The sequence below is a fragment of the Pelobates fuscus genome, chromosome 8 (genome assembly GCF_036172605.1).
Source record: "Pelobates fuscus isolate aPelFus1 chromosome 8, aPelFus1.pri, whole genome shotgun sequence".
In the NCBI taxonomy this organism is placed as follows: Eukaryota; Metazoa; Chordata; class Amphibia; order Anura; family Pelobatidae; genus Pelobates; species Pelobates fuscus.
The window spans coordinates 1,291,388-1,316,839 of NC_086324.1; the positions used below are offsets into that span (position 1 = coordinate 1,291,388).

The 25,452-nt window shown below is 42.3% G+C and overlaps 1 protein-coding gene across 1 annotated transcript in view; it reads left to right on the forward strand.

Moving 5' to 3' along the window:
- Positions 1-1,604: 1,604 nt before the first annotated feature.
- Positions 1,605-25,452, forward strand: part of DPP10 (dipeptidyl peptidase like 10) — a 349,421-nt gene continuing 325,573 nt past the window's right edge. Inside the window, exon 1 of the mRNA XM_063429143.1 lies at positions 1,605-2,705. Within this exon, the coding sequence (XP_063285213.1) occupies positions 2,649-2,705 (57 nt within the window). The 5' untranslated portion in view covers positions 1,605-2,648. The remainder of the gene's footprint in view (positions 2,706-25,452) is intronic.

Genomic DNA, 25,452 nt, shown 5'->3' on the forward strand with positions numbered 1-25,452 from the left:
TGCACAGCATACACAGCACAACACACATTGCACAGCATACACAGCACATCACACATTGCACAGCATACACAGCACATCACACATTGCACAGCATACACAGCACAACACACATTGCACAGCATACACAGCACATCACACATTGCACAGCATACACAGCACATCACACATTGCACAGCACACACAGCACATCACACATTGCACAGCATACACAGCACATCACACATTGCACAGCATACACAGCACATCACACATTGCACAGCATACACAGCACATCACACATTGCACAGCACACACAGCACATCACACATTGCACAGCACACACAGCACATCACACATTGCACAGCATACACAGCACATCACACATTGCACAGCATACACAGCACATCACACATTGCACAACATACACAGCACAACACACATTGCACAGCATACACAGCACATCACACATTGCACAGCATACACAGCACATCACACATTGCACAGCATACACAGCACATCACACATTGCACAGCATACACAGCACATCACACATTGCACAACATACACAGCACAACACACATTGCACAGCATACACAGCACATCACACATTGCACAGCATACACAGCACATCACACATTGCACAGCATACACAGCACATCACACATTGCACAGCATACACAGCACAACACACATTGCACAGCATACACAGCACAACACACATTGCACAACATACACAGCACAACACACATTGCACAGCATACACAGCACATCACACATTGCACAGCATACACAGCACATCACACATTGCACAGCATACACAGCACATCACACATTGCACAGCATACACAGCACATCACACATTGCACAGCATACACAGCACAACACACATTGCACAGCATACACAGCACAACACACATTGCACAACATACACAGCACAACACACATTGCACAGCATACACAGCACATCACACATTGCACAGCATACACAGCACAACACACATTGCACAGCATACACAGCACAACACACATTGCACAGCACACGCAGCACAACACACATTGCACAGCATACACAGCACATCACACATTGCACAGCATACACAGCACATCACACATTGCACAGCATACACAGCACAACACACATTGCACAACATACACAGCACAACACACATTGCACAGCATACACAGCACAACACACATTGCACAGCATACACAGCGATGCAGTGTGCGGGATGATGGGCGATGCAGTGTGCGGGATGATGTGCGATGCAGTGTGCGGGATGATGTGCGATGCAGTGTGCGGGATGATGGGCGATGCAGTGTGCGGGATGATGGGCGATGCAGTGTGCGGGATGATGGGCGATGCAGTGTGCGGGATGCTGGGCGATGCAGTGTGCGGGATGATGGGCGATGCAGTGTGCGGGATGATGGGCGATGCAGTGTGCGGGATGCTGGGCGATGCAGTGTGCGGGATGATGGGCGATGCAGTGTGCGGGATGATGGGCGATGCAGTGTGCGGGATGATGGGCGATGCAGTGTGCGGGATGATGGGCGATGCAGAGCTGTATCCAGACGTCACTCACAGGGAGGGGAGCAGGAGGAGGGGTCTGGTTTGCTCAGTATCTGGAGCTGGGGATGACACTGGCTGCTCAGCATCTCTGCTCAGGGCTCCCAGGGACCCATCTCAATGGCTTCCCAGTGCAGGAGCAGCAACCACTGACCACAGGCCCCCAGGACTGGAACTGAGACCCCCAGGACTGGAACTGAGACCCCCAGGACTGGAACTGACACCCCCAGGACTGGAACTGACACCCCCAGGACTGCAGCAGGCACCCCCAGGACTGGAACTGACACCCCAGGACTGGAACTGACCCCCCCAGGGCTGGAGCAGACACCCCCAGGACTGGAACTGACACCCCCAGGACTGCAGCAGGCACCCCCAGGACTGGAACTGACACCCCAGGACTGGAACTGACACCCCCAGGACTGGAACTGACACCCCCAGGACTGCAGCAGGCACCCCCAGGACTGGAACTGACACCCCAAGGACTGGAACTGAGACCCCCAGAACTGGAACTGACACCCCAAGGAAGGGCACATACACCCCCCAGGACTGGAACTGACACCCCAAGGAAGGGCACAGACACCCCCCAGGACTGGAACTGACACCCCAGGCCTGGAACTGACACCCCAAGGAGGGGCACAGACACCCCCAGGACTGGAACTGACACCCCCAGGACTGGAACTGACACCCCAAGGAGGGGCAAAGACACCCCCAGAACTGGAACTGACACCCCAAGGAGGGGCACAGACACACCCCAGGCCTGGAACTGACACCCCCAAGGAGGGGCACAGACACCCCCCAGGACTGGAACTGACACCACAAGGAGGGGCACAGACACCCCCAGGACTGGAACTGACACCCCAAGGAGGGACACCGACACCCCTAGGCCTGGAACTGACACCCCCAAGGAGGGGCACAGACACCCCCCAGGACTGGAACTGACACCACAAGGAGGGGCACAGACACCCCCCAGGACTGGAACTGACACCCCAGGAGTGGCACAGACAAACAGCCCCAGGAGGTGCACAGAAAGCAGCTACCTGCCCCCATCAGGTGGCATGTTTGGGGCACTGAATGTGACTGTCCTCGCCATCCCCTGATCTGCAGAATGACAGCCATAAAGGAACAACCAGCCATGAGCAGGGCCAACCCCTCCCAGGAGCAGGTAACCATCCCCACTACTACTGTGCTCCCCTGCCAACAGAACTGCTCTAGGCACTCATTGATTAGGGCTCACCTGAGACACAGTCCAAGATCCACTCAGATATAGGCAGACATTTCAATGGCAGCTTACTGAGTATACAATGCTGTGCAATGTGTGATGGACACTGTATGTTGTGTGATGTGCTGTGTGTGCTGTGCAATGTGTGATGGACACTGTATGTTGTGTGATGTGCTGTGTGTGCTGTGCAATGTGTGATGGACACTGTATGCTGTGTGATGTGCTGTGTGTGCTGTGCAATGTGTGATGGACACTGTATGTTGTGTGATGTGCTGTGTGTGCTGTGCAATGTGTGATGTGCTGTGTGTGCTGTGCAATGTGTGATGTGCTGTGTATGCTGTGCAATGTGTGTTGTGCTGTGTGTGCTGTATGCTGTGCAATGTGTGATGTGTTGTGTATGCTGTGCAATGTGTGATGTGCTATGTGTGTTGTGCAATGTGTGATGTGCTGTGTATGCTGTGCAATGTGTGATGTGCTGTGTATGCTGTGCAATGTGTGATGTGCTGTGTATGCGCTGTGCAATGTGTGATGTGCTATGTGTGTTGTGCTTTGTATGCTGTGCAATGTGTGATGTGCTGTGTATGCTGTGTGATGTGCTGTGTATGCTGTGTGATGGACATTGTATGCTGTGTGATGTGCTGTGTGTGATGTGGTGTGTGCTATGTGTGATGTGATGTGCTGTGTGTGCTATTTGCGATGTGCTGTGTGCTATGTGTGATGTGATGTGTGCTGTGTGTGCGATGTGATGTGTGCTATGTGTGGTGTGATGTGCTGTGTGTGCTATGTGCGATGTGCTGTGTGCAATGTGTGATGTGATGTGTGCTATGTGCGATGTGATGTGATGTGTGCTATGTGCGATGTGCTGTGTGCAATGTGTGATGTGTGCTATGTGTGCGATGTGATGTGTGCTATGTGTGATGTTATGTGCTGTGTGTGCTATGTGTGCGATGTGATGTGCAATGTGTGATGTGTGCGATGTGATGTGTGCTATGTGTGATGTGATGTGCTGTGTGTGCTATGTGCGATGTGATGTGTGCGATGTGTGATGTGATGTGTGCTATGTGCGATGTGCTGTGTGCAATGTGTGATGTGTGCTATGTGTGCGATGTGATGTGTGCTATGTGTGATGTGATGTGCTGTGTGTGCTATGTGTGCGATGTGATGTGTGCTATGTGTGCGGTGTGATGTGCTGTGTGTGCTATGTGCGATGTGCTGTGTGCAATGTGTGATGTGATGTGCTGTGTGTGCTATGTGCGATGTGATGTGTGCTATGTGTGATGTGATGTGTGCTATGTGTGATGTGATGTGTGCTATGTGTGATGTGATGTGATGTGCTGTGTGTGCTATGTGCGATGTGATGTGTGCTATGTGTGATGTGATGTGTGCAATGTGTGATGCGATGTGTGCTATGTGTGCGATGTGCTGTGTGCTATGTGTGATGTGATGTGCTGTGTGTGCTATGTGCGATGTGATGTGCTGTGTGTGCTATGTGCGATGTGCTGTGTGCAACGTGTGATGCGATGTGTGCTATGTGCGATGTGATGTGTGCGATGTGATGTGCTGTGTGTGTGATGTGATGTGATGTGTCTTGTGTGTGCTGATTGCAGGGATGCACACCTGTGATAACCGTTCTCTGTATTGTCTTTTGTGTGTGAATACACAGCTATGTTTGAGTATGATACATTGTATATCTGTATTTTTTACAATATTCTGTGTCAATGAATGTAACTATGTCTAGGTGTTTTTATAATATTCTATTTAGATATTGGTGGCTTAGATTATTATGTTTGCAATAGCTCATGATATGGTATATATATATTAGGATCTTAGGTATATGTGTGTATATAATAACAATGATATGTGTGTATGTAATAATATAATGGTATATGTGTGAACAATAATATAATGGTATGTGTGTGTATATAATAATATAATGGTATATGTGTATATAATAATATAATATAATGGTGTGTGTGTATATAATAATATAATATAATGGTGTGTGTGTATAATATAATGGTATGTGTGTGTGTGTATAATAATATAATGGTATGTGTGTGTATAATATAATGGTATATGTGTATATAATAATATAGTATAATGGTGTGTGTATATAATAATATAATGGTATATGTGTATATAATAATATAATATAATGGTGTGTGTGTATATAATAATATAATATAATGGTGTGTGTGTATATAATAATATAATATAATGGTGTGTGTGTATATAATAATATAATGGTATATCTGTGTGTGTGTATAATAATATATAATGGTGTGTGTGTGTGAATATAATAATATAATATAATATAATGGTGTGTGTGAATATAATATAATATAATATAATGGTGTGTGTGTGTGTATAATAATATAATATAATATAAAGGTGTGTGTGTGTATAATAATATAATGGTATATCTGTGTGTGTGTATAATAATATATAATGGTGTGTGTGTGTGTGAATATAATAATATAATATAATATAATGGTGTGTGTGAATATAATAATATAATATAATATAATATAATGGTGTGTGTGTGTGTATAATAATATAATATAATATAATGGTGTGTGTGTGTGTATAATAATATAATGGTGTGTGTGTGTGTGTGTGTAATATAATATAATGGTGTGTGTGTGTATAATGGTATGTGTGTATATAATAATTGTATGTGTGTGTGTGTATAATAATATAATGGTATATCTGTGTGTGTATATAATAATATAATGGTGTGTGTGTGTGTGTATGAATATAATAATATAATGGTATGTGTGTGTATAATAATATAATATAATGGTGTGTGTGTGTAATAATATAATATAATGGTGTGTGTATATATAATGGTATGTGTGTATAAAATAATATAATTGTATATGTGTGCGTATGATAATATAATGGTAATGTGTGTATATAATAATATAATGGTATGTGTGTGTATAATAATATAATGTAATGGTATGTGTGTGTATAATAATATATTATAATGGTGTGTGTAATAATATAATGGTGTGTGTGTTTATAATAATATAATGGTGTGTGTGTGTGTATAATAATATAATATAATGGTGTGTGTAATAATATAATGGTGTGTGTGTTTATAATAATATAATGGTGTGTGTGTGTATAATAATATAATATAATGGCGTGTGTGTGTATAATAATATAATATAATGGTGTGTGTGTGTGTAATAATATAATATAATGGTGTGTGTGTGTGTATATAATAATATAATGGTGTGTGTGTGTGTAATAATATAATGGTGTGTGTGTGTATAATAATATAATATAATATAATGGTGTGTGTGTGTTTATAATAATATAATGGTGTGTGTGTGTGTATAATAATATAATATAATGGTGTGTGTGTGTTTATAATAATATAATGGTGTGTGTGTTTATAATAATATAATGGTGTGTGTGTGTATAATAATATAATATAATGGTGTGTGTGTGTTTATAATAATATAATGGTGTGTGTGTGTATATAATAATATAATATAATGGTGTGTGTGTGTATATAATAATATAATATAATGGTGTGTGTGTTTATAATAATATAATGGTGTGTGTGTGTAATAATATAATGGTGTGTGTAATAATATAATGGTGTGTGTGTGTGTTTATAATAATATAATGGTGTGTGTGTAATAATATAATGGTGTGTGTAATAATATAATGGTGTGTGTGTGTGTGTGTGTATAATAATATAATGGTGTGTGTGTGTGTATAATAATATAATGGTGTGTGTGTGTGTGTAATAATATAATGGTGTGTGTGTGTATAATAATATAATATAATATAATGGTGTGTGTGTGTTTATAATAATATAATGGTGTGTGTGTGTATAATAATATAATATAATATAATATAATGGTGTGTGTATGTTTATAATAATATAATGGTGTGTGTGTATATAATAATATAATGGTGTGTGTGTATATAATAATATAATATGGCGTGTGTATAATAATATAATATAATGGTGTGTGTGTTTATAATAATGTAATGGTGTGTGTGTGTGTGTAATAATATAATGGTGTGTGTAATAATATAATGGTGTGTGTGTTTATAATAATATAATGGTGTGTGTGTGTGTGTGTGTGTGTATATAATAGTATAATGGTGTGTGTGTGTAATAATATAATATAATGGTGTGTGTATATAATGGTATGTGTGTATAAAATAATATAATGGTATGTGTGTATATAATAATATAATGGTAATGTGTGTATATAATAATATAATGGTAATGTGTGTATATAATAATATAATGGTAATGTGTGTATATAATAATATAATGGTATGTGTGTATATAATAATATAATGGTAATGTGTGTATATAATAATATAATGGTAATGTGTGTATATAATAATATAATGGTATGTGTGTGTATAATAATATAATATAATGGTGTGTGTTTATAATAATATAATGGTGCCACTATAGCCACTATTACTGCATTACTACTATTACTATTACTATTACTACAAATAGCCACTATTACTGCAGCAGGTGACATGGGGAATAGCTAGTTGTGAATGCTTGTTAAATGTGTGCACAGTCTCTAAATATTTAAACATTATCTCCACCTCTGACACAGTAAGTTATTTGCTGAATTCACATATTGATATTAGTCCCATAATCCAAATTTGACATCTTTTATTAGCCCATTCTCTGACATGTTGTTATACGTTATATTGTGTTTCTAAATTGCTATTACATCATACGTTGTATCACGTCCCTGAATGGCTATTAAATATGTTGTATCACACCTCTTGAATTACATTTAGATCATATGTTATATCGCTCCTCATGCATTGTATTTAGATTATACGTTATATCACGTCTCTGAACTGCTATTAGATCATATGTTATATCACGTCTCTGAATTGCTATTAGATCATATGTTATATCACGTCTTGAATTGCTATTAGATCATATGTTATATCACGTCTCTGAATTGCTATTAGATCATATGTTATATCACGTCTTGAATTGCTATTAGATCATATGTTATATCACGTCTCTGAATTGCTATTAAATATGTTGTATCACACCTCTTGAATTACATTTAGATCATATGTTATATCGCTCCTCATGCATTGTATTTAGATTATACGTTATATCACATCTCTGAATTGCTATTAGATCATATGTTATATCACGTCTCTGAATTGCTTTTAGATCATATGTTATATCACGTCTCTGAATTGCTTTTAGATCATATGTTATATCACATCTCTGAATTGCTATTAGATCATACGTTATATCACGTCTCTGAATTGCTATTAGATCAAATGTTATATCACGTCTCTAAATTGCTATTAGATCATATGTTATATCACGTCTCTGAATTGCTATTAGATCATATGTTATATCACGTCTCTGAATTGCTTTTAGATCATATGTTATATCGCTCCTCATGCATTGTATTTAGATTATATGTTATATCACGTCTCTGAATTGCTTTTAGATCATATGTTATATCACGTCTTGAATTGCTATTAGATCATATGTTATATCACGTCTTGAATTGCTATTAGATCATATGCTATATCACATCTCTGAATTGCTATTAGATCATATGTTATGTCACGTCTTGAATTGCTATTAGATCATATGTTATGTCACGTCTTGAATTGCTATTAGATCATATGTTATATCACGTCTCTGAATTGCTATTAGAGCATACGTTATATCATATCTCTGAATTGCTATTAGATCATATGTTATATCACGTCAATGAATTGCTATTAGATCATATGTTATATCATGTCTTGAATTGCTATTAGATCATATGTTATATCACGTCTCTGAATTGCTATTAGATCATATGTTATATCACGTCAATGAATTGCTATTAGATCATATGTTATATCACGTCTCTGAATTGCTATTAGATCATATGTTATCTCGTCTCTGAATTGCTATTAGATCATATGTTATATCACATCTCTGAATTGCTATTAGATCATATGTTATATCAGATCTCTGAATTGCTATTAGATCATATGTTATATCATGTCTCTGAATTGCTATTAGATCATATGTTATATCACGTCTCTAAATTGCTATTAGATCATATGTTATCTCGTCTCTGAATTGCTATTAGATCATATGTTATATGACGTCTCTGAATTGCTATTAGATCATATGTTATATCACGTCTCTGAATTGCTATTAGATCATATGTTATATCACATCTCTGAATTGCTATTAGATCATATGTTATATCACGTCTCTGAATTGCTATTAGATCATATGTTATATCACATCTCTGAATTGCTATTAGATCATATGCTATATCACATCTCTGAATTGTTATTAGATCATATGTTATATCACGTCTCTGAATTGCTATTAGAGCATATGTTATATCACATCTCTGAATTGCTATTAGATCATATGTTATATCACGTCTCTGAATTGCTATTAGAGCATATGTTATATCACGTCTCTGAACTGCTATTAGATCATATTTTATATTATGTCTCTGAATTGCTATTAGATCATACGTTATATCATATATCATGTGATATAGAGCAGATACTGACCCATAATGTGATATAGAGCAGATACTGACCCATAATGTGATATAGAGCAGATACTGACCCATAATGTGATATAGAGCAGATACTGACCCATAATGTGATATAGAGCAGATACTGACCCATAATGTGATATAGAGCAGATACTGACCCATAATGTGATATAGAGCAGATACTGACACATAATGTGATATAGAGCAGATACTGACCCATAATGTGAAATAGAGCAGATACTGACCCATAATGTGATATAGAGCAGATACTGACCCATAATGTGATATAGAGCAGATACTGACCCATAATGTGATATAGAGCAGATACTGACCCATAATGTGATATAGAGCAGATACTGACCCACTTGCATAGTATTATGGAAGATGGTTAACAGAGACATGAGCCAGATGCCCCTTACTAGGGGAGTGGTTGTTCGGAGGGCATAATTATATCTTACACTTGATTACTCTGCCCTCTTTACCCCAGTGACCCCCTCAATAATGTTTACTGAGGGGTGAAAATAAGTAAATGTCACTAATGTAGAAACTTCCACTCCCCTTTAATATAATGTACAGCACTCAATGGTCGCTGCTTGGATATTCTCAAACACTCCATTTATGGTCCTGTTTTGGAGAATAACAAAGATGACCACATGAGCCATGTGCTCAAATGGCAAGTGCCCCTAAAAGCAATTTCACATCCCAGGCAGCAGACATTTTCGCCAACAAATTTTAATGTAATTGACCCAAAGTCCAAGAAGATGGTGGATAAATCAAACCCTTAATTAATTGCAGAAACAAGGGAACAATGTTCTCCAATTGTGTTTGCTCGCCATCGTCCTGGATTCACAGGCCTGTACGCTTCATTGTACCCTTACACTTTTAAAAAGCTGATCATACAACATTTACATATTCCAAACTTTTCAAAACTGTAGATGATCCGACAAGATGTAGTCCAACGTGGACAAAGTCTACTCTCACAATTCGCTCTTCAGTCTCTAAATGACGGTTTGCGTGATCTCTGACTATAATCTGCGACTCTGCGAGATTGCTCAAAGTAAAACGACATAAAAATCCAATGGAGCCAATCTCCAATCCTGACTTGGAGCTCGATTTAATACGCTTTCCAAATGATTTCATACTGTTAGAAGAACTTTTCCTAATTATTTATCTACATTAAATGGTTTATTTTTTTATCTAGTTTATTGTTTGCATCTCTGGTGATATCAACACATTGTGCATATGTTTTCCTATAGGTTTCTCTCCCAGTTACTTTTTTGGTTGATGTCAGCCTTGTTTAATCTTTAGTTGACATGTCTTTTATTTATTTTTAGCTCTTGAGGTCTCTGTTAGTTCCACTGGACTAAAAATATATATTCTGTGTTGGTTAAATATATATATAATCCCTCAAAAATCACAACATGTACAAAATTCTAAAAGATCCTTTACAAACTGCGTGAATGTCCCACCACTAGAGATGTCGTGAACATAAAATTTTCCGTTCGCAAACGGCGAACGCGAATTTCCGCAAATATTCGCGAACGGGCGAACCGCCATAGACTTCAATAGGCAGGCTAATTTTAAAATCCACAGGGACTCTTTCTGGCCACAATAGTGATGGAAAAGTTGTTTCAAGGGGACTAATACCTGGACTGTGGCATGCCGGAGGGGGATCCATGGCAAAACTCCCATGGAAAATTACACAGTTGATGCAGAGTCTGGTTTTAATCCATAAAGGGCATAAATCACCTAACATTCCTACATTGTTTGGAATAACGTGCTTTAAAACATCAGGTATAATGTTGTATTGATCAGGTAGTGTAAGGGTAACGCCCGCTTCACAGTGACAGACCAAACTCCCCGTTTAACGCACCGCAAACAACCGCAAACAATCCATTTGCACAACCGCAAACTCCCCATTTGCACAAGGTTGGATACCAAGCTAGCCATGTCCCGTTCCTTGTCCTCACTGATGTCATTGAAGGTCTCTTCCTCCACCCAGCCACGTACAACACCAAGGGTCCTCCGAAAGGTGACAACAAGCTCCCTGGGACGCCTGCTGTGTTTGGTCTTCCACCTCCTCAAAGCCACCTTCCTCCTCTGACTCCTCTTCTTCAGACTCCTCTCTCTGCGTTGCCTCTCTCTGCGTTATTATAAGGTGTGTTAAGTAGTACTATTCCTATCAGTTTAATCCCTGTTACGTCCCCTATTAGGAGACGTGTATATGGCATTGATTTTAGGAACCGGGTGATGGAAAAAGATGCTTGGTCGGTCCTCCTACTTCAAATTTGGGGCACTGCGCGTGCAATCTAATGTGCCACCAGATAGGAGTGGTGTGTTAAGTAGTACTATTCTTATCAGTTTAATCCCTGTTACGTCCCCTATCAGGGGACGTGTATATGGCATCGATTTTAGGAACCGGGAGATGGAAAAAGATGCTTGGTCGGTCCTCCTACTTCAAATTTGGGGCACTGCGCGTGTAATCTAATGTGCCACCAGATAGGAGTGGTGTGTTAAGTAGTACTATTCTTATCAGTTTAATCCCTGTTACGTCCCCTATCAGGGGACGTGTATATGGCATCGATTTTAGGAACCGGGAGATGGAAAAAGATGCTTGGTCGGTCCTCCTACTTCAAATTTGGGGCACTGCGCGTGCAATCTAATGTGCCACCAGATAGGAGTGGTGTGTTAAGTAGTACTATTCTTATCAGTTTAATCCCTGTTACGTCCCCCTCATCAGGCCTTTTTTAGTCGAATGTATCGCCCACTGTCAGACCCTTCGGGATCCATCCCTCATTCATCTTAAAAAAGGTGAGGTAATCTAGACTTTTTTGACCTAGTCAAATACCAGTGACAATACCTCCTGCTGCACTGAAGGTCCTTTCTGACAGGACACTTGAAGCGGGGCAGGCCAGAAGTTCTATCGCAAATTGGGATAGCTCAGGCCACAGGTCAAGCCTGCACACCCAGTAGTCAAGGGGTTCATTGCTCCTCAGAGTGTCGATATCTGCAGTTAAGGCGAGGTAGTCTGCTACCTGTCGGTCTCTGAGGGAGGACCCCGAAGGGCTGTGGCGATGCGTAGGACTTAAAAAGCTCCGCATGTCCTCCATCAACAACACGTCTGTAAAGTGTCCTGTCCTTGCCGGCGTGGTCGTGGGAGGAGGAGGATTACTTTCACCTCTTCCCCTGTTAGATTCCCGTTGTGCTGTGACATCACCCTTATACGCTGTGTAAAGCATACTTTTACATTTATTTTGGAACTGCTGCATCCTTTCCGACTTGCGGTAATTCGGTAACATTTCCGCCACTTTCTGCTTATACCGGGGGTCTAGTAGCGTGGACACCCAGTACAGGTCGTTCTCCCTTAGCCTTTTTATACGAGGGTCCCTCAACAGGTACGACAGCATGAAAGACCCCATTTGCACAAGGTTGGATGCCGAGCTACTCATGTACCGTTCCTCGTCCTCAGTGATCTCACTGAAGGTATGTTCTTCATACCTTCCTGCAAGTCGTGGCGGTGTCACCAACTCCTCTGCAGAGCCACGCATTCCATGCTTGGCAGCCGTCAGCAGGTTTACTCAATGCGCAGTGTAGGTGAAATACCTGCCCTGACCATGCTTTGCAGACCAGGTATCAGTGGTCAGATGGACCCTTGCCCCAACACTGTGTGCCAGACATGCCATTACTTCCTTTTGCACAATCGAGTACAGGTTGGGGATTGCCTTTTGTGCAAAGAAATTTCTGCCGGGTACCTTCCACTGCGGTGTCCCAATAGCAACAAATTTTTTGAACGCCTCAGACTCCACCAGCTTGTATGGTAAAAGCTGGCGGGCTAAGAGTTCAGACAAGCCAGCTGTCAGATGCCGGGCAAGGGGGTGACTTTGTGACATTGGCTTCTTACGCTCAAACATGTCCTTGACAGACACCTGACTGTGGGCAGATGAGCAGGAACTGCTCAAGGCGAGAGACGGAGTGGCGGATGGTTGAGAGGGGGCAAGGAGGACAGCAGTGGTTGACGTGGCTGAAGATGCTGGACCAGGAGGAGGATGGCAGCTTTGAGTTTGTGTGCTGCTTGTACTCATGTGTTGATCCCATAGGCGTTTGTGATGTGCGATCATGTGCCTTCGCAAAGCAGTTGTACCTAGGTAGGTGTTGGACTTCCCACGACTCAGTTTCTTTTGGCACAGGTTGCAAATGGCATCGCTGTTGTCAGAGGCAGACACACAAAAAAAATGCCACACTGCTGAGCTCTGCCATGACGGCATTCTGGTGGTGGCAACAGCATGCGTTGATTGGCGTGCTGTCTGGCTGACCCCGGGTGCCGATGCATGCTGTCTGACTGTGCCACTAGCTCCTTGCGACGACCTCCCCCTGCTTCCAACTCGTCTCCTCCTCCTCTCTGTCTCCCCATCTGAACTTTCCCCCTGTTCTTCTTCTCTTCTAGCGGGCACCCACGTGACATCCACGGATGCATCGTCATCATCAACCGCTTCACTTGTATCTGACAACTCAGCAAAGGAAGAAGCAGCGGGTACATCATCATCATCATCACACCGTACGTCCATGTGTGTAATGCTGCCTGACTGAGACATATCCCTGTTATCTACATCCTCTGGCAATAATGGTTGCGCATCACTCATTTCTTCCAACTGATGTGTAAATAACTCCTCTGACAGATCAAGTGAAGCGGCTGTGGTGCTAGTGTTGGTGGTGGCGGCAGGCGGGCGCGTGGTAACTTGAGAGAGCTAAGCTGGAGGAGGATGGTGCGTCAAGGTTCCGAGCGGAAGCTGTAGAAGATTGGGTGTCCTGTGTTAGCCAGTCAACTATGTCCTCAGAACTTTTCAAGTTCAGGGTACGTGGCCTCTGAACACTGGGCATTATTCTAGGGCCAAAGGGAATCACAACACCACAACGGCCCCTGCGCGGTGGCCTGCCTCTGCCTGTCATTTTTTTTTCGATTAGTGGTACTATGCGTGCAAGCTACTGTGACAACAGATATGAGTGGCACTGTGCACTGGCAGAAGTTGGCAGAGTAGACGCTGTAGGCCTGACACACACGCTTGCAGACAACTAACTGCTATTCAATCTATTACAGTCAAAAATTATTTTTTTTTAAATGTACACTACTGTTACACCAGATATGAGTTGCACTGGTGTGACACTGTGCCCTGGCAGGCCCTGAAACGCACACGTGTGAAGTAAACTGACTGCTATTATTTCACAGTCAAATTTCTAGTTTTTTTTTAATGTACACTACTGTTACACCAGATATGAGTTGCACTGGTGTGACACTGTGCCCTGGCAGGCCCTGAAACGCACACGTATGAAGTAAACTGACTGCTATTATTTCACAGTCAAATTTCTAGTTTTTTTTAATGTACACTACTGTTACACCAGATATGAGTTGCACTGGTGTGACACTGTGCCCTGGCAGGCCCTGAAACGCACACGTGTGAAGGAAACTGACTGCTATTATTTCACAGTCAAAAAAGTGTTTTTTTTTTTAAATGTACACTACTGTTACACCAGATATGAGTTACACTGGTGTGACACTGTGCCCTGGCAGGCCCTGAAACGCACACGTGTGAAGGAAACTGACTGCTATTATTTCACAGTCAAAAAAGTTTTTTTTTTTTGTTAAATGCAAGCTATTGTGACACCAGATATGAGTGGTGGCACTGGGCAAGTGGACACAGTATACGCTGGCTGGCAGGAAACTGCAATTAGATTACACAGGAAAAAAAAAAAAAAGCAGACTGATGTTCTAGCCCTAAAAAGGGCTTTTTGGGGTGCTGTCCTTACAGCAGAGATCAGATGAGTCCTTCAGGACTGTAGTGGACACTGAATACACTAGCCTAGCTATTGATTTCCCTATTAAATCAGCAGCAGCTACACTGTCCCTCCTTTCACTAAGAATGCAGCTTCACAATGAATGTAAAATGGATGCTGTCCAGGAGGTGGGAGGGTCTGGGAGGGAGGGTCTGCTGCTGATTGGCTGGAATGTGTCTGCTGACTGTGAGGTACAGGGTCAAAGTTTACTCAATGATGACGAATAGGGGGCGGACCGAACATCGCATATGTTCGCCCGCCATGGCGAACGCGAACAAGCTATGTTCGCCGGGAACTATTCGCCAGCGAAATATTCGGGACATCTCTACCCACCACCCATCAGCCTACTGATAACGATAGTGCTGGATGCAAACCTAACCTTTAACTGCCTCACTCCTGTATTAAAACCCCTACAACCCTAATCTGTAGGGGTAGCGATCCACCCCCCACAATTGTTTCAAAACAAAAATCAAAATTATTGTCATTGTGAAGGACTACTGATACGTGTGTGGATAAAGCATGTTTCCATTTGCCCCTTTATACATAACTGGAGATGCGCTGGTTTTCAGCAGGGCATGGATGGCATGGGGTTAAACTTCACCAATCTAGGTTGGATCATTATCCCAGCTGGCTTCAAGCTGTATATCATGAGATATTCCAACACTTGTTGACTCATAATTTAGTACCCATGTTTAACCATTTTATGCCCACCAGGCCTGCATCTGAAAACCTCTTGGTCACTTTGCCAGAACCTGGTAAATCTCTGTCCATTGTCGATACCTGCATTCTGGCTGCTGAAATTAGATTTTAAGTTGTAGACTGTGAGAAAACCAGCCGGGATTTCGTGGTTTTCTCTGAACATTCGTTTATTTTATGCAACCTTGGTTCGGTAGATTAAAACTACCGAACACCTGTGACAAACTGCCATTTGCCACTGGGCATTAGAGAGGACTGATTGCCAGCCTCCTGCCATGTGACTATAGCTCCTGGGATGTATTGCCCTTTAACCCCTTCCCGACCGCGGACGTATCAGGGACGTCTGGCAGAAAACAGTCCATAATGACCTTGGACGTACCTGGTACGTCTGCACCTATTTTGAGCTCTGGAAGCTCTGATAGTATAGCAGTGATGCTCTGCATGTGATGAGTGCCTTGAGGGGTCCTGGCACTCAGTGCATATATAATAATATATATAAAAAAAATAAATATAAAATAAATAAAATGATCAATATTAACTCCCCCCCCCCCTTTTTCTAAAGGCAGTGAATCATGGGGCTTCTGGGGGCGTCCTTAGCATGCCGCATCATAAGGGGCAGGCTGGAGTCATGCAATCATAGCTTGCCCCATTAGCAATTTCATCCCAAGTGTGTTCCCCATTTCTCTGATTAGTGTGGATCTGCCTCCCTCTCAGGGCCGGCGCGTCCATAAGGCGGCACAGGCGGCCGCCTTAGGGCGCACCGGCTCTGGGGGCGCAAAATTCCAGTGACCGGCAGGAGGGAAGTGCTCCCTCCTTCCTGGTCACCTCCTGGATCCCCGGAGCTGCTGGCAGGCGTGCGGCTGAAGTTGATTAGGAGGTGGCGAGGGAGCTCTCTGATCTCTCTGACCGGCTCCCTCGCAGGCTGTTTTCTGATCCCGCGGGAGCCGGAATATGACGTCATATTCAGGCTCCCGCGGCATCAGCAAAAGGCGCGCGAGGGAGCCGGTCAGGGAAACCAGAGAGCTCCCTCGCCGCCTCCTAATCAACTTCAGCCGCACGCCTCCCAGCAGCCTCACTGGACCACCAATGAGAGACCCACGCCAGCACTCCAGGTAGGGAGGCTGGGTGGGACATTTAAATGTAATTTATTATTAATTACTTTATGAATTACTGTGTGTGTGCATGTAAATGTGAGTGTCTGTCAGTGTGTATGTGTGTGAGTGAGTGTGTGTGTGTGTGTCTGTCAGTGTGTGTGTCTGTCAGTGTGTGTGTAAGTGTGTCTATGAGTTTGTGTGTGAGTGAGTGTGTGTGAGTGTGTCTGTCAGTGTGTGTGTGTGTGTGTCTGTCAGTATGTGTGTCTGTCAGTATGTGTGTCTGTCAGTGTGTGTGTCTGTCAGTGTGTGTGTAAGTGTGTCTATGAGTTTGTGTGTGAGTGAGTGTGTCTGTCGGTGTGTGTGAGTATGTCAGTGTGTGTGTTCGAGTATGTGTCTGTGAGTTTGTGTGTGTGTGAGTATGTATTTTTCTGTATGCCTGTCTGTATGTATGTATCTGTATGACGGTATGCCTCTGTATGTATGTATGTGTCCGTATGCCTGTATGTCTTGTACGTATGTCTCTGTATGCATGTATGTAACTGGATGTATGTTTGTCTCTGAATGTCTGTATATATGTCTCTGTATGCATGTATGTAACTGTATGCCTTTATGTCTCTGTATGTACGTATGTGTGTGTCTGTGTGTCTCTGTATGCCTGTATGTCTTTGTATGCATGTTTCTGTATGTATGTATGTGTCTGTATGACGGTATGCCTCTGTATGTATGTATGTGTCTGTATGCCTGTCTATATGTATGTGTCTGTATGACGTTATGTCTCTGTATGCATGCATGTATCTGTCTGTGTGTATGTCTTTGTATGCCTGTATGTATGCATGTATGTGTCTGCATGCCTGTATGTCTCTGTATGTATGTTTCTTTATGCCTGTATGTCTGTATGTATGTGCCTGGATGTCTCTGTATGTATGTTTCTGTATGCCTGTCTGTATGTATGTGTCTGTATGACGGTATGCCTCTGTATGCATGTATGTTTTTATATGCGTGCCTGAATATTGCTGTCTTTGTATGACAGTGTACCTGTATGACTTTGACTGTGTGACTGAAAAATAATGCCTGTGTGACTGTGGCTTGGGAGGAAAGACACACAGGTGAAGATGCATTTTTTTTTTTTTAATGAGGGTTGGGGGCGCCAAAATGCATCTTCGCCTGTGTAACTAAAAATCCTAGCACCGGCCATGCTCCCTCTCTTCACTTGTGTTTTAGTAAGAGAGGGAGAGAGATCTGTGGTTTAGCTAGAGAGATTTAGGTATTTATAGGTAGGGATTTGTAAAATCTTGAGACCCAAAGGCTCTTTTCAGAGCCATTAACCCCTGTCTTGCCAGTGATCACTATAATCACTGGCTCTTGCACAGCAGATCTTTTCTGCTGTTTGTGCCTTTTTTTTTTTAGGGGTTCATTTTTTTGTGAGATCTTTTTTGAGACCCAAAAGCTCTTTTCAGAACGATTAACCCCTGTCCTGCCAGTGATCACTATACAGATCACAGGCTCTTGCACAGCATCACTTATTTTGCTGTCTGTTCATTTTTTCAGGGGTTATTATTTTTTTTATTTTTTTGTGACAGGTCACTAAGTAAAGTGATTGTGATCATGTCACATGGGTCATGGAAGTCAAACCGCGCTGAGCAGTCATATGCCACCCTTGCGCTAGAATCTGACGCGTCTATGTTAGACTCTGACCCTGATTTTGACCCTGCCAGGTGCTCAGATACATCATCACTAGATACAGTGTCTACTGCTAGTAATGTATCTGGTGATGTTGTATCCGTGCCTGCTAGTCCCCCTTGTGGCGAAAGTAACCTCGCCACTGGTTTTTGGAGGGGCCTGTTTGCCAGCCTCCTGCCCTGCGACTATGGCCCTGGGATGTATTGCCCTCTAAGAACTGTATTTGGGCACAATGGATTTTTATATGCTGTTCCTGGCCCTTTAAATACGTGGGAGCAGTATTACAACTTTTAAACTGGCACTTCGAATGCAGTCGAAGTGCCGAAGTCGTCGAAGTGGCCGCCATTCGACAAACGAACACGTGGCGGTGGCCATTTTAACTTATTCGAACCCGTACCTTCTTCCACACCGCGGCTGGAGACTAAGTCCCGTTCGAAGATTCGAACGCCCGTTCGAATGGGACTTAGTAATTTTCTCAGTGTAAAATAGACCGACCGCACAGCCCAAATGCATGGAACTGTTTTGGGCAGGAAAATGTGCCTGCGGTCGGTCACAAAGGACTTCCAACTAACTTTTGAACTAATGTAAGGATTTGCATGATTTTTGAGTATGTTCATATTTCAAGCATGCTGATTAATAATATGTGGTTTTTATGAAGATTGAATGTATGTTAACTGTTAATCTGAGGGGAGGGAATCTGTGGGATGTAACCGTTGTCTGATAACTTTTATTAATATTGTATGTATAATTTTAAAGTATAAGAATTGTGTAAAAACTGTATATTTTCTGCCTGTGATAATTAAGTTAGTCTATTGTGTTGAGATAATTGTATCACAGGCAGAGGGGAGGGTTTGTGTGTAATTGATGGGAGTGTTTGTACTGTATACTACGTGTTTATTGGTTGTTCTGCAAAACCCTGTGGGCGGTTCTGTATGTGTGAGACCTCCATTAAAGAAGGCCCTTTGGTGCTAATTAAACACAGTTCTTCTTGACCCTCAACAAGTAGTCTTGTCTCGTGATTGGAGTGGACAGCTATACTCACACTGGGGATTGCTATGCTCTGCATACTCCCTTGAGCTTTAATCACTTAGCTCTTTTAAGAGCTGTTCCTGTTACGCTCTCCTGGAGGAGAAGTCTTCACCACACGGTCCTGGAGGACAGACGCTGATCCAGGGTGGAAGGAAGACGGCGAGACTCCAGTTAAGCTACGGCGGTTGTGGAGTCTGCAGTGGTTGTGGTGTCCGGTGCGGTGCTTGTGGTCCTCGGCGCCAGCTAGAAAGCGTACTCGGTTGGAGTACGGGGAGTTCCGTTACAACCGACCACCCTCCTGGCTCATTGACTTCAAAGGAGTCAATTAAGCGCCCTCTCAGGGTGGCAGCCATTCATATATCCGAATGCCACGTGGCTGAGAAAACGGCGGGCATCTTGTTTGTTCGGACAAAGACAGCGGGACTGGGTTCGTGTGTCTGGAACTAAAATTAGACACTCAACTTCCCGAACACCGGTCCCAAACATACGAACATGGATCTATATTTCACGAACAGCTAGGAGAGCGCTGTTCGGTACTTTGGTGCATTCGTATAAGGGGAACAATCGCTCCTATGAGCCAGGAGGCACCATTCGTGGATTATTTCGTTATTTGACATTTTCGAAATTGACTGACCGCACACACTGAATTCGTGGAACTATTTTGGGCAGGAGCCTCGTGTGTGTGGTCGGTAACTTAAGACTTCCACACTTTTTAAGAACCCCTGAACCGATCTGGGTGAAATTTTACTATGTTGTTCTCCCAGATCGGGGATATCAGGGGAGATGTCATTTGTGGGGATACCGTAAACGTAAAGGGATGTTCTGAGTTTTGGGAAAAATGTATGCACCTGGAGATAATTGGGTTGTTCCTTAACTTATCTCATTATCTCCCAGGCGGAGAGAGGGAGTGTTTAATTGCAACTGTACATTATGATTGGCTATTTTGTTTGTGTACTGTGGGAGGTCCTCTTGCAGGGGGACCTCCAAAAAAGCCTATGTGGTCTCAATAAACACCATTCTTGTTACACCCTTCATCATGTTTCGGCTGGTGTTTGGGTATCTGATTGCTATTTGGGAAAGCTACACTAGAGGATTTTGTGTCTTTGGGAATTAACTACCAAATAGAGGAACGGAACGACGAGCTATAATCACTCAGGCTCTTGGCCGTTCGGCTCAAATCATACGAACCCCTAGCTACCACTTCAGGGTTCATTACATTACAAACTAAAACATCATTCCGTAGTCCCACGTTGAAAGATACTGTGCTTAACGTAACTTGTGTTTTAGAATAAAGTGTCTGCTATTGTCTCTCGCTCACGCAACCCCCCCCCCCCCATAACGCACAATGGAAGAAGAATGTCCTAGGGTGATGAAACAATGAAGAAAGCCTGACTTTCTCAGGGCAATAAGAAATAATGAGTTGTGTGTTTGTGTAAGAAAACTATATATATTCAATTAACGACTACATTGCAGAATAAACATGCAACCTAATTCTGAAAGGAGACAAGATGGACGCCATGTGAATGTTTAACGAATGACCATTAGACGCTCTTTTTTAAAATAAGTTTGCTTTAAGCACTTGTAACCCCTAGATTCTCTCTTCCTCCCTTTTGTCTTATTCTGTACAAACTCTTAATCTGTTTTCATAGAGCACCTCATTACAGTGATTAATTATCACAGACATGACCTTATTTCAAGTGTAGACTCTGCCAGTAGCAAAGCAAAAGATAATTAAAACGGACTGTGATATGTCCCCCTCCTGCTGCCGTGTGTCAGGAAATACAGACACGGCTCATCCTCACACCTTCCTGCTGATAATTAGAATTTCTTTTTATTCAGGACCTTTAGAGCTTTAAAAACCATGTGTGAGGTAATGGCCTACAGGCATATTGTACACCTTGGAACTTCCATTTTCCTTTCCAAATCCCTCTGCGGCATGAACCGAATAAATGGCGTCATGCGATTCACCGTAATCAAAGTGTGAGGAAACTATGACTTGCTCTATTGGTGGAGACCAGAGATAGAATATTAAGCCTATAACATATCTATTTGCTCGCTGTGTGTTTGTCACTGTAAACAATATAAAGACAATATTCTAGATTCTCGAAGCTTCTTCTGGGCATGGCCAAGCTCCTCCTAAAATGCACAAGGGTGAATACCACAATTCTTAGCTCTCAGCCACACGAGATGTAGGAATAGGTATGCATAAATCTTTGGCATTGTGACCACGTGCCAGGCATTGTAAGACCACGTGCTGGCCATTGTGGGGCTGTGTGCCGGGCATTGTAAGGCTGCATACCGGGCATTGTAAGACTGTGATCCGGGCATTGTGGGACAACATGCCGGGCATAGGGGGAGGGGGGCGCGTGCCAGACACTGTGGGGCCATGTGCCGGACATTGTAAGATTGTGTGCCGGGCATTGTGGGAGAGTGTGCCGGGCATTGTAAGACCATGTGCTGGCTATTGTGGGAGAGAGTGCTGGGCATTGTGGGACCGTCATCTTTGCTGTCTGAATACTGGGTTTCACAATATTCCTACTGATCGTAGCCCAGTTGCTAGTTCTGTATATTCACTGCCAGGAAATTCTGTGTATTCAATAAATATACACACCCAAAAGAACATGCAACATGAAATTGATGTAGATTGGAATTGTTTTGTGGTTTCATGTTCACAACATTTTAGTCAATATAGATTTTTGTTGATTGATCAATTTACAAAAAAAAAAAAAAAAGATCAGGAGAAAATATCCCACACAAGGGAGGCAAAGAAAACAGAAATATGGTAACCGAGAGGAAACATAAATATGGTACCCGAGAGGAAACAAATATGCTAACCGAGAGGAAACAGAAATATGGTACCCGAGAGGAAACAAATATGCTAACCGAGAGGAAACAGAAATATGATAACCGAGAGGAAACAGAAATATGATAACCGAGAGGAAACAAAAATATGGAAACAGAAATATGCTAGCCGAGAGGAAACAGGAATATGATAACCGAGAGGAAACAGAAATATGATAACCGAGAGGAAACAGAAATATGGAAACAGAAATATGGTACCCGAGAGGAAACAGAAATATGGTACCCGAGAGGAAACAGAAATATGGTAACCGAGAGGAAACAGAAATATGCTAACTGAGAGGAAACAGAAATATGGTACCCGAGAGGAAACAGAAATATGCTAACTGAGAGGAAACAGAAATATGCTAGCTAAGAGGAAACAGAAATATGGTAACCGAGAGGAAACAGAAATATGGTAACCGAGAGGAAACAGAAATATGATAACCGAGAGGAAACAGAAATATGCTAACCAAGAGGAAACAGAATATGCTAACCAAGAGGAAACAGAATATGGTAACCGAGAGGAAACAGAAATATAGTAACCGAGAGGAAACAGAAATATGCTAGCCGAGGAAACAGAAATATGGTAACCGAGAGGAAACAGAAATATGCTAACCGAGAGGAAACAGAAATATGCTAACCAAGAGGAAACAGAATATGGTAACCGAGAGGAAACAGAAATATGGTAACCGAGAGGAAACAGAATATGGTAACCGAGAGGAAACAGAATATGGTAACCGAGAGGAAACAGAAATATGCTAGCCGAGGAAACAGAAATATGGTAACCAAGAGGAAACAGAAATATGGTAACCGAGAGGAAACAGAAATATGCTAACCGAGAGGAAACAGAAATATGCTAACCAAGAGGAAACAGAATATGCTAACCAAGAGGAAACAGAATATGCTAACCAAGAGGAAACAGAATATGGTAACCGAGAGGAAACAGAATATGGTAACCGAGAGGAAACAGAATATGGTAACCGAGAGGAAACAGAATATGGTAACCGAGAGGAAACAGAAATATAGTAACCGAGAGGAAACAGAAATATGCTAGCCGAGGAAACAGAAATATGGTAACCAAGAGGAAACAGAAATATGGTAACCGAGAGGAAACAGAAATATGGTAACCGAGAGGAAACAGAAATATGGTAACCAAGAGGAAACAGAAATATGGTAACCAAGAGGAAACAGAAATATGGTAACCAAGAGGAAACAGAAATATGGTAACCGAGAGGAAACAGAAATATGGTAACCGAGAGGAAACAGAAATATGCTAACCGAGAGGAAACAGAAATATGCTAACCAAGAGGAAACAGAAATATGCTAACCAAGAGGAAACAGAATATGCTAACCAAGAGGAAACAGAATATGGTAACCGAGAGGAAACAGAATATGGTAACCGAGAGGAAACAGAATATGGTAACCGAGAGGAAACAGAATATGGTAACCGAGAGGAAACAGAAATATAGTAGCCGAGAGGAAACAGAAATATGCTAGCCGAGGAAACAGAAATATGGTAACCAAGAGGAAACAGAAATATGGTAACCGAGAGGAAACAGAAATATGGTAACCGAGAGGAAACAGAAATATGGTAACCAAGAGGAAACAGAAATATGGTAACCAAGAGGAAACAGAAATATGGTAACCAAGAGGAAACAGAAATATGGTAACCGAAAGGAAACAGAAATATGGTAACCAAGAGGTAGGAATCCTAGAAATGTAATAGAGAGACTTCCCGAAAAGAGTTCATGGGAACAACAAACAAGTGGTGCCCATCATTCCGTAGTCTCAGGTTGCAAGATACTGTGCTTCGGGTAGAGCAGAGAAAGTCTTCAATCCACAGGATAATGTGTTTCGGTGGTGAACCATGAATAACGAGGGAGGGTAGAGGGCAGACTTCCCGCATGGGAGAGAGCAGGGACAAAAGAAGAAAGCAGGGGAAAAATACAGAAAAGGAAAAAAGAGTAAACAATACGAGGGATCTAGACTGCTAAATATTTTTTATTGATAATTGAACGAAAACGCAATATTGGAAATAAAGGGTTAAAGGAAGACGTTAGCGTTAGGAATAAGGTATGTCACTGTTTAGGTGATCGGCCCCCACTGCTAGAGTTTAAAATATGAGTTGACTTACCTTTTGACCCTCGCAGCGCTATCTCGGGTGTGAGATCATTGGGATTGATGGTATTAGTGAATCCATTGCTTTTTCATGTGAAAGCAATGGGAGGTTAGTATGACAGACACAGCGATGCGCAATGCTTTCAGACACAGGGTTAGTGGGGGGGCATGGCACCTAGACCGTTTTATTTAGTCAAAGTGGTCTGGCTGCTTATAGGCCCCAATTAACATGACGTTTCTGTTACATTTTAAACACGCCAGTGTAGGAGCAAGAACTGTACTCTTAGGGTTAGAAATTACTGCTCCAGTTACCCAGCTGAACGCTGCTGAAGGAACAGATTTATAAGGTCAATTACATTTGTATTATCTATTCTTTTTTTAATATTTTATTTCTTTTTATTCCGGAAATCCAGACATATACAGGACACAATAGATAGTACAGTTGAACAGTGTATCGGCACCATGGTTTGTTATAGTGATTGCATACTTTCTGTACATTAACGTTATATTATTATACGGTTATGCAGTTGTGTGTACATGTTTGCTGCCTTCTGTCGGCCGCCAGCCAGTTAACCCCAACTCTGTTAAATTTCTAGTTTGCTGATTGCCGGCCCCCTCGCCCGTGTGTCGCTCCCTACATATGGGGTCTCTAAGGACTGCGGTAGCGTCGCGTTTGTGTGCCTATGGTCCTTTGTGGTGTGTCCGACTATGTGGACCCCAGTTGTTTTTAGGGAAGTTCCAGTTTAAGGCTGGTTGTGAGGATTCCTATAGAGAGGAGAGAAAGAGAGAGAGGAAAGTAGAGAAGAATAGCGAGATGAGGGTTAGTTTTAGGCATTTATGATGTCTTCTTGGGTC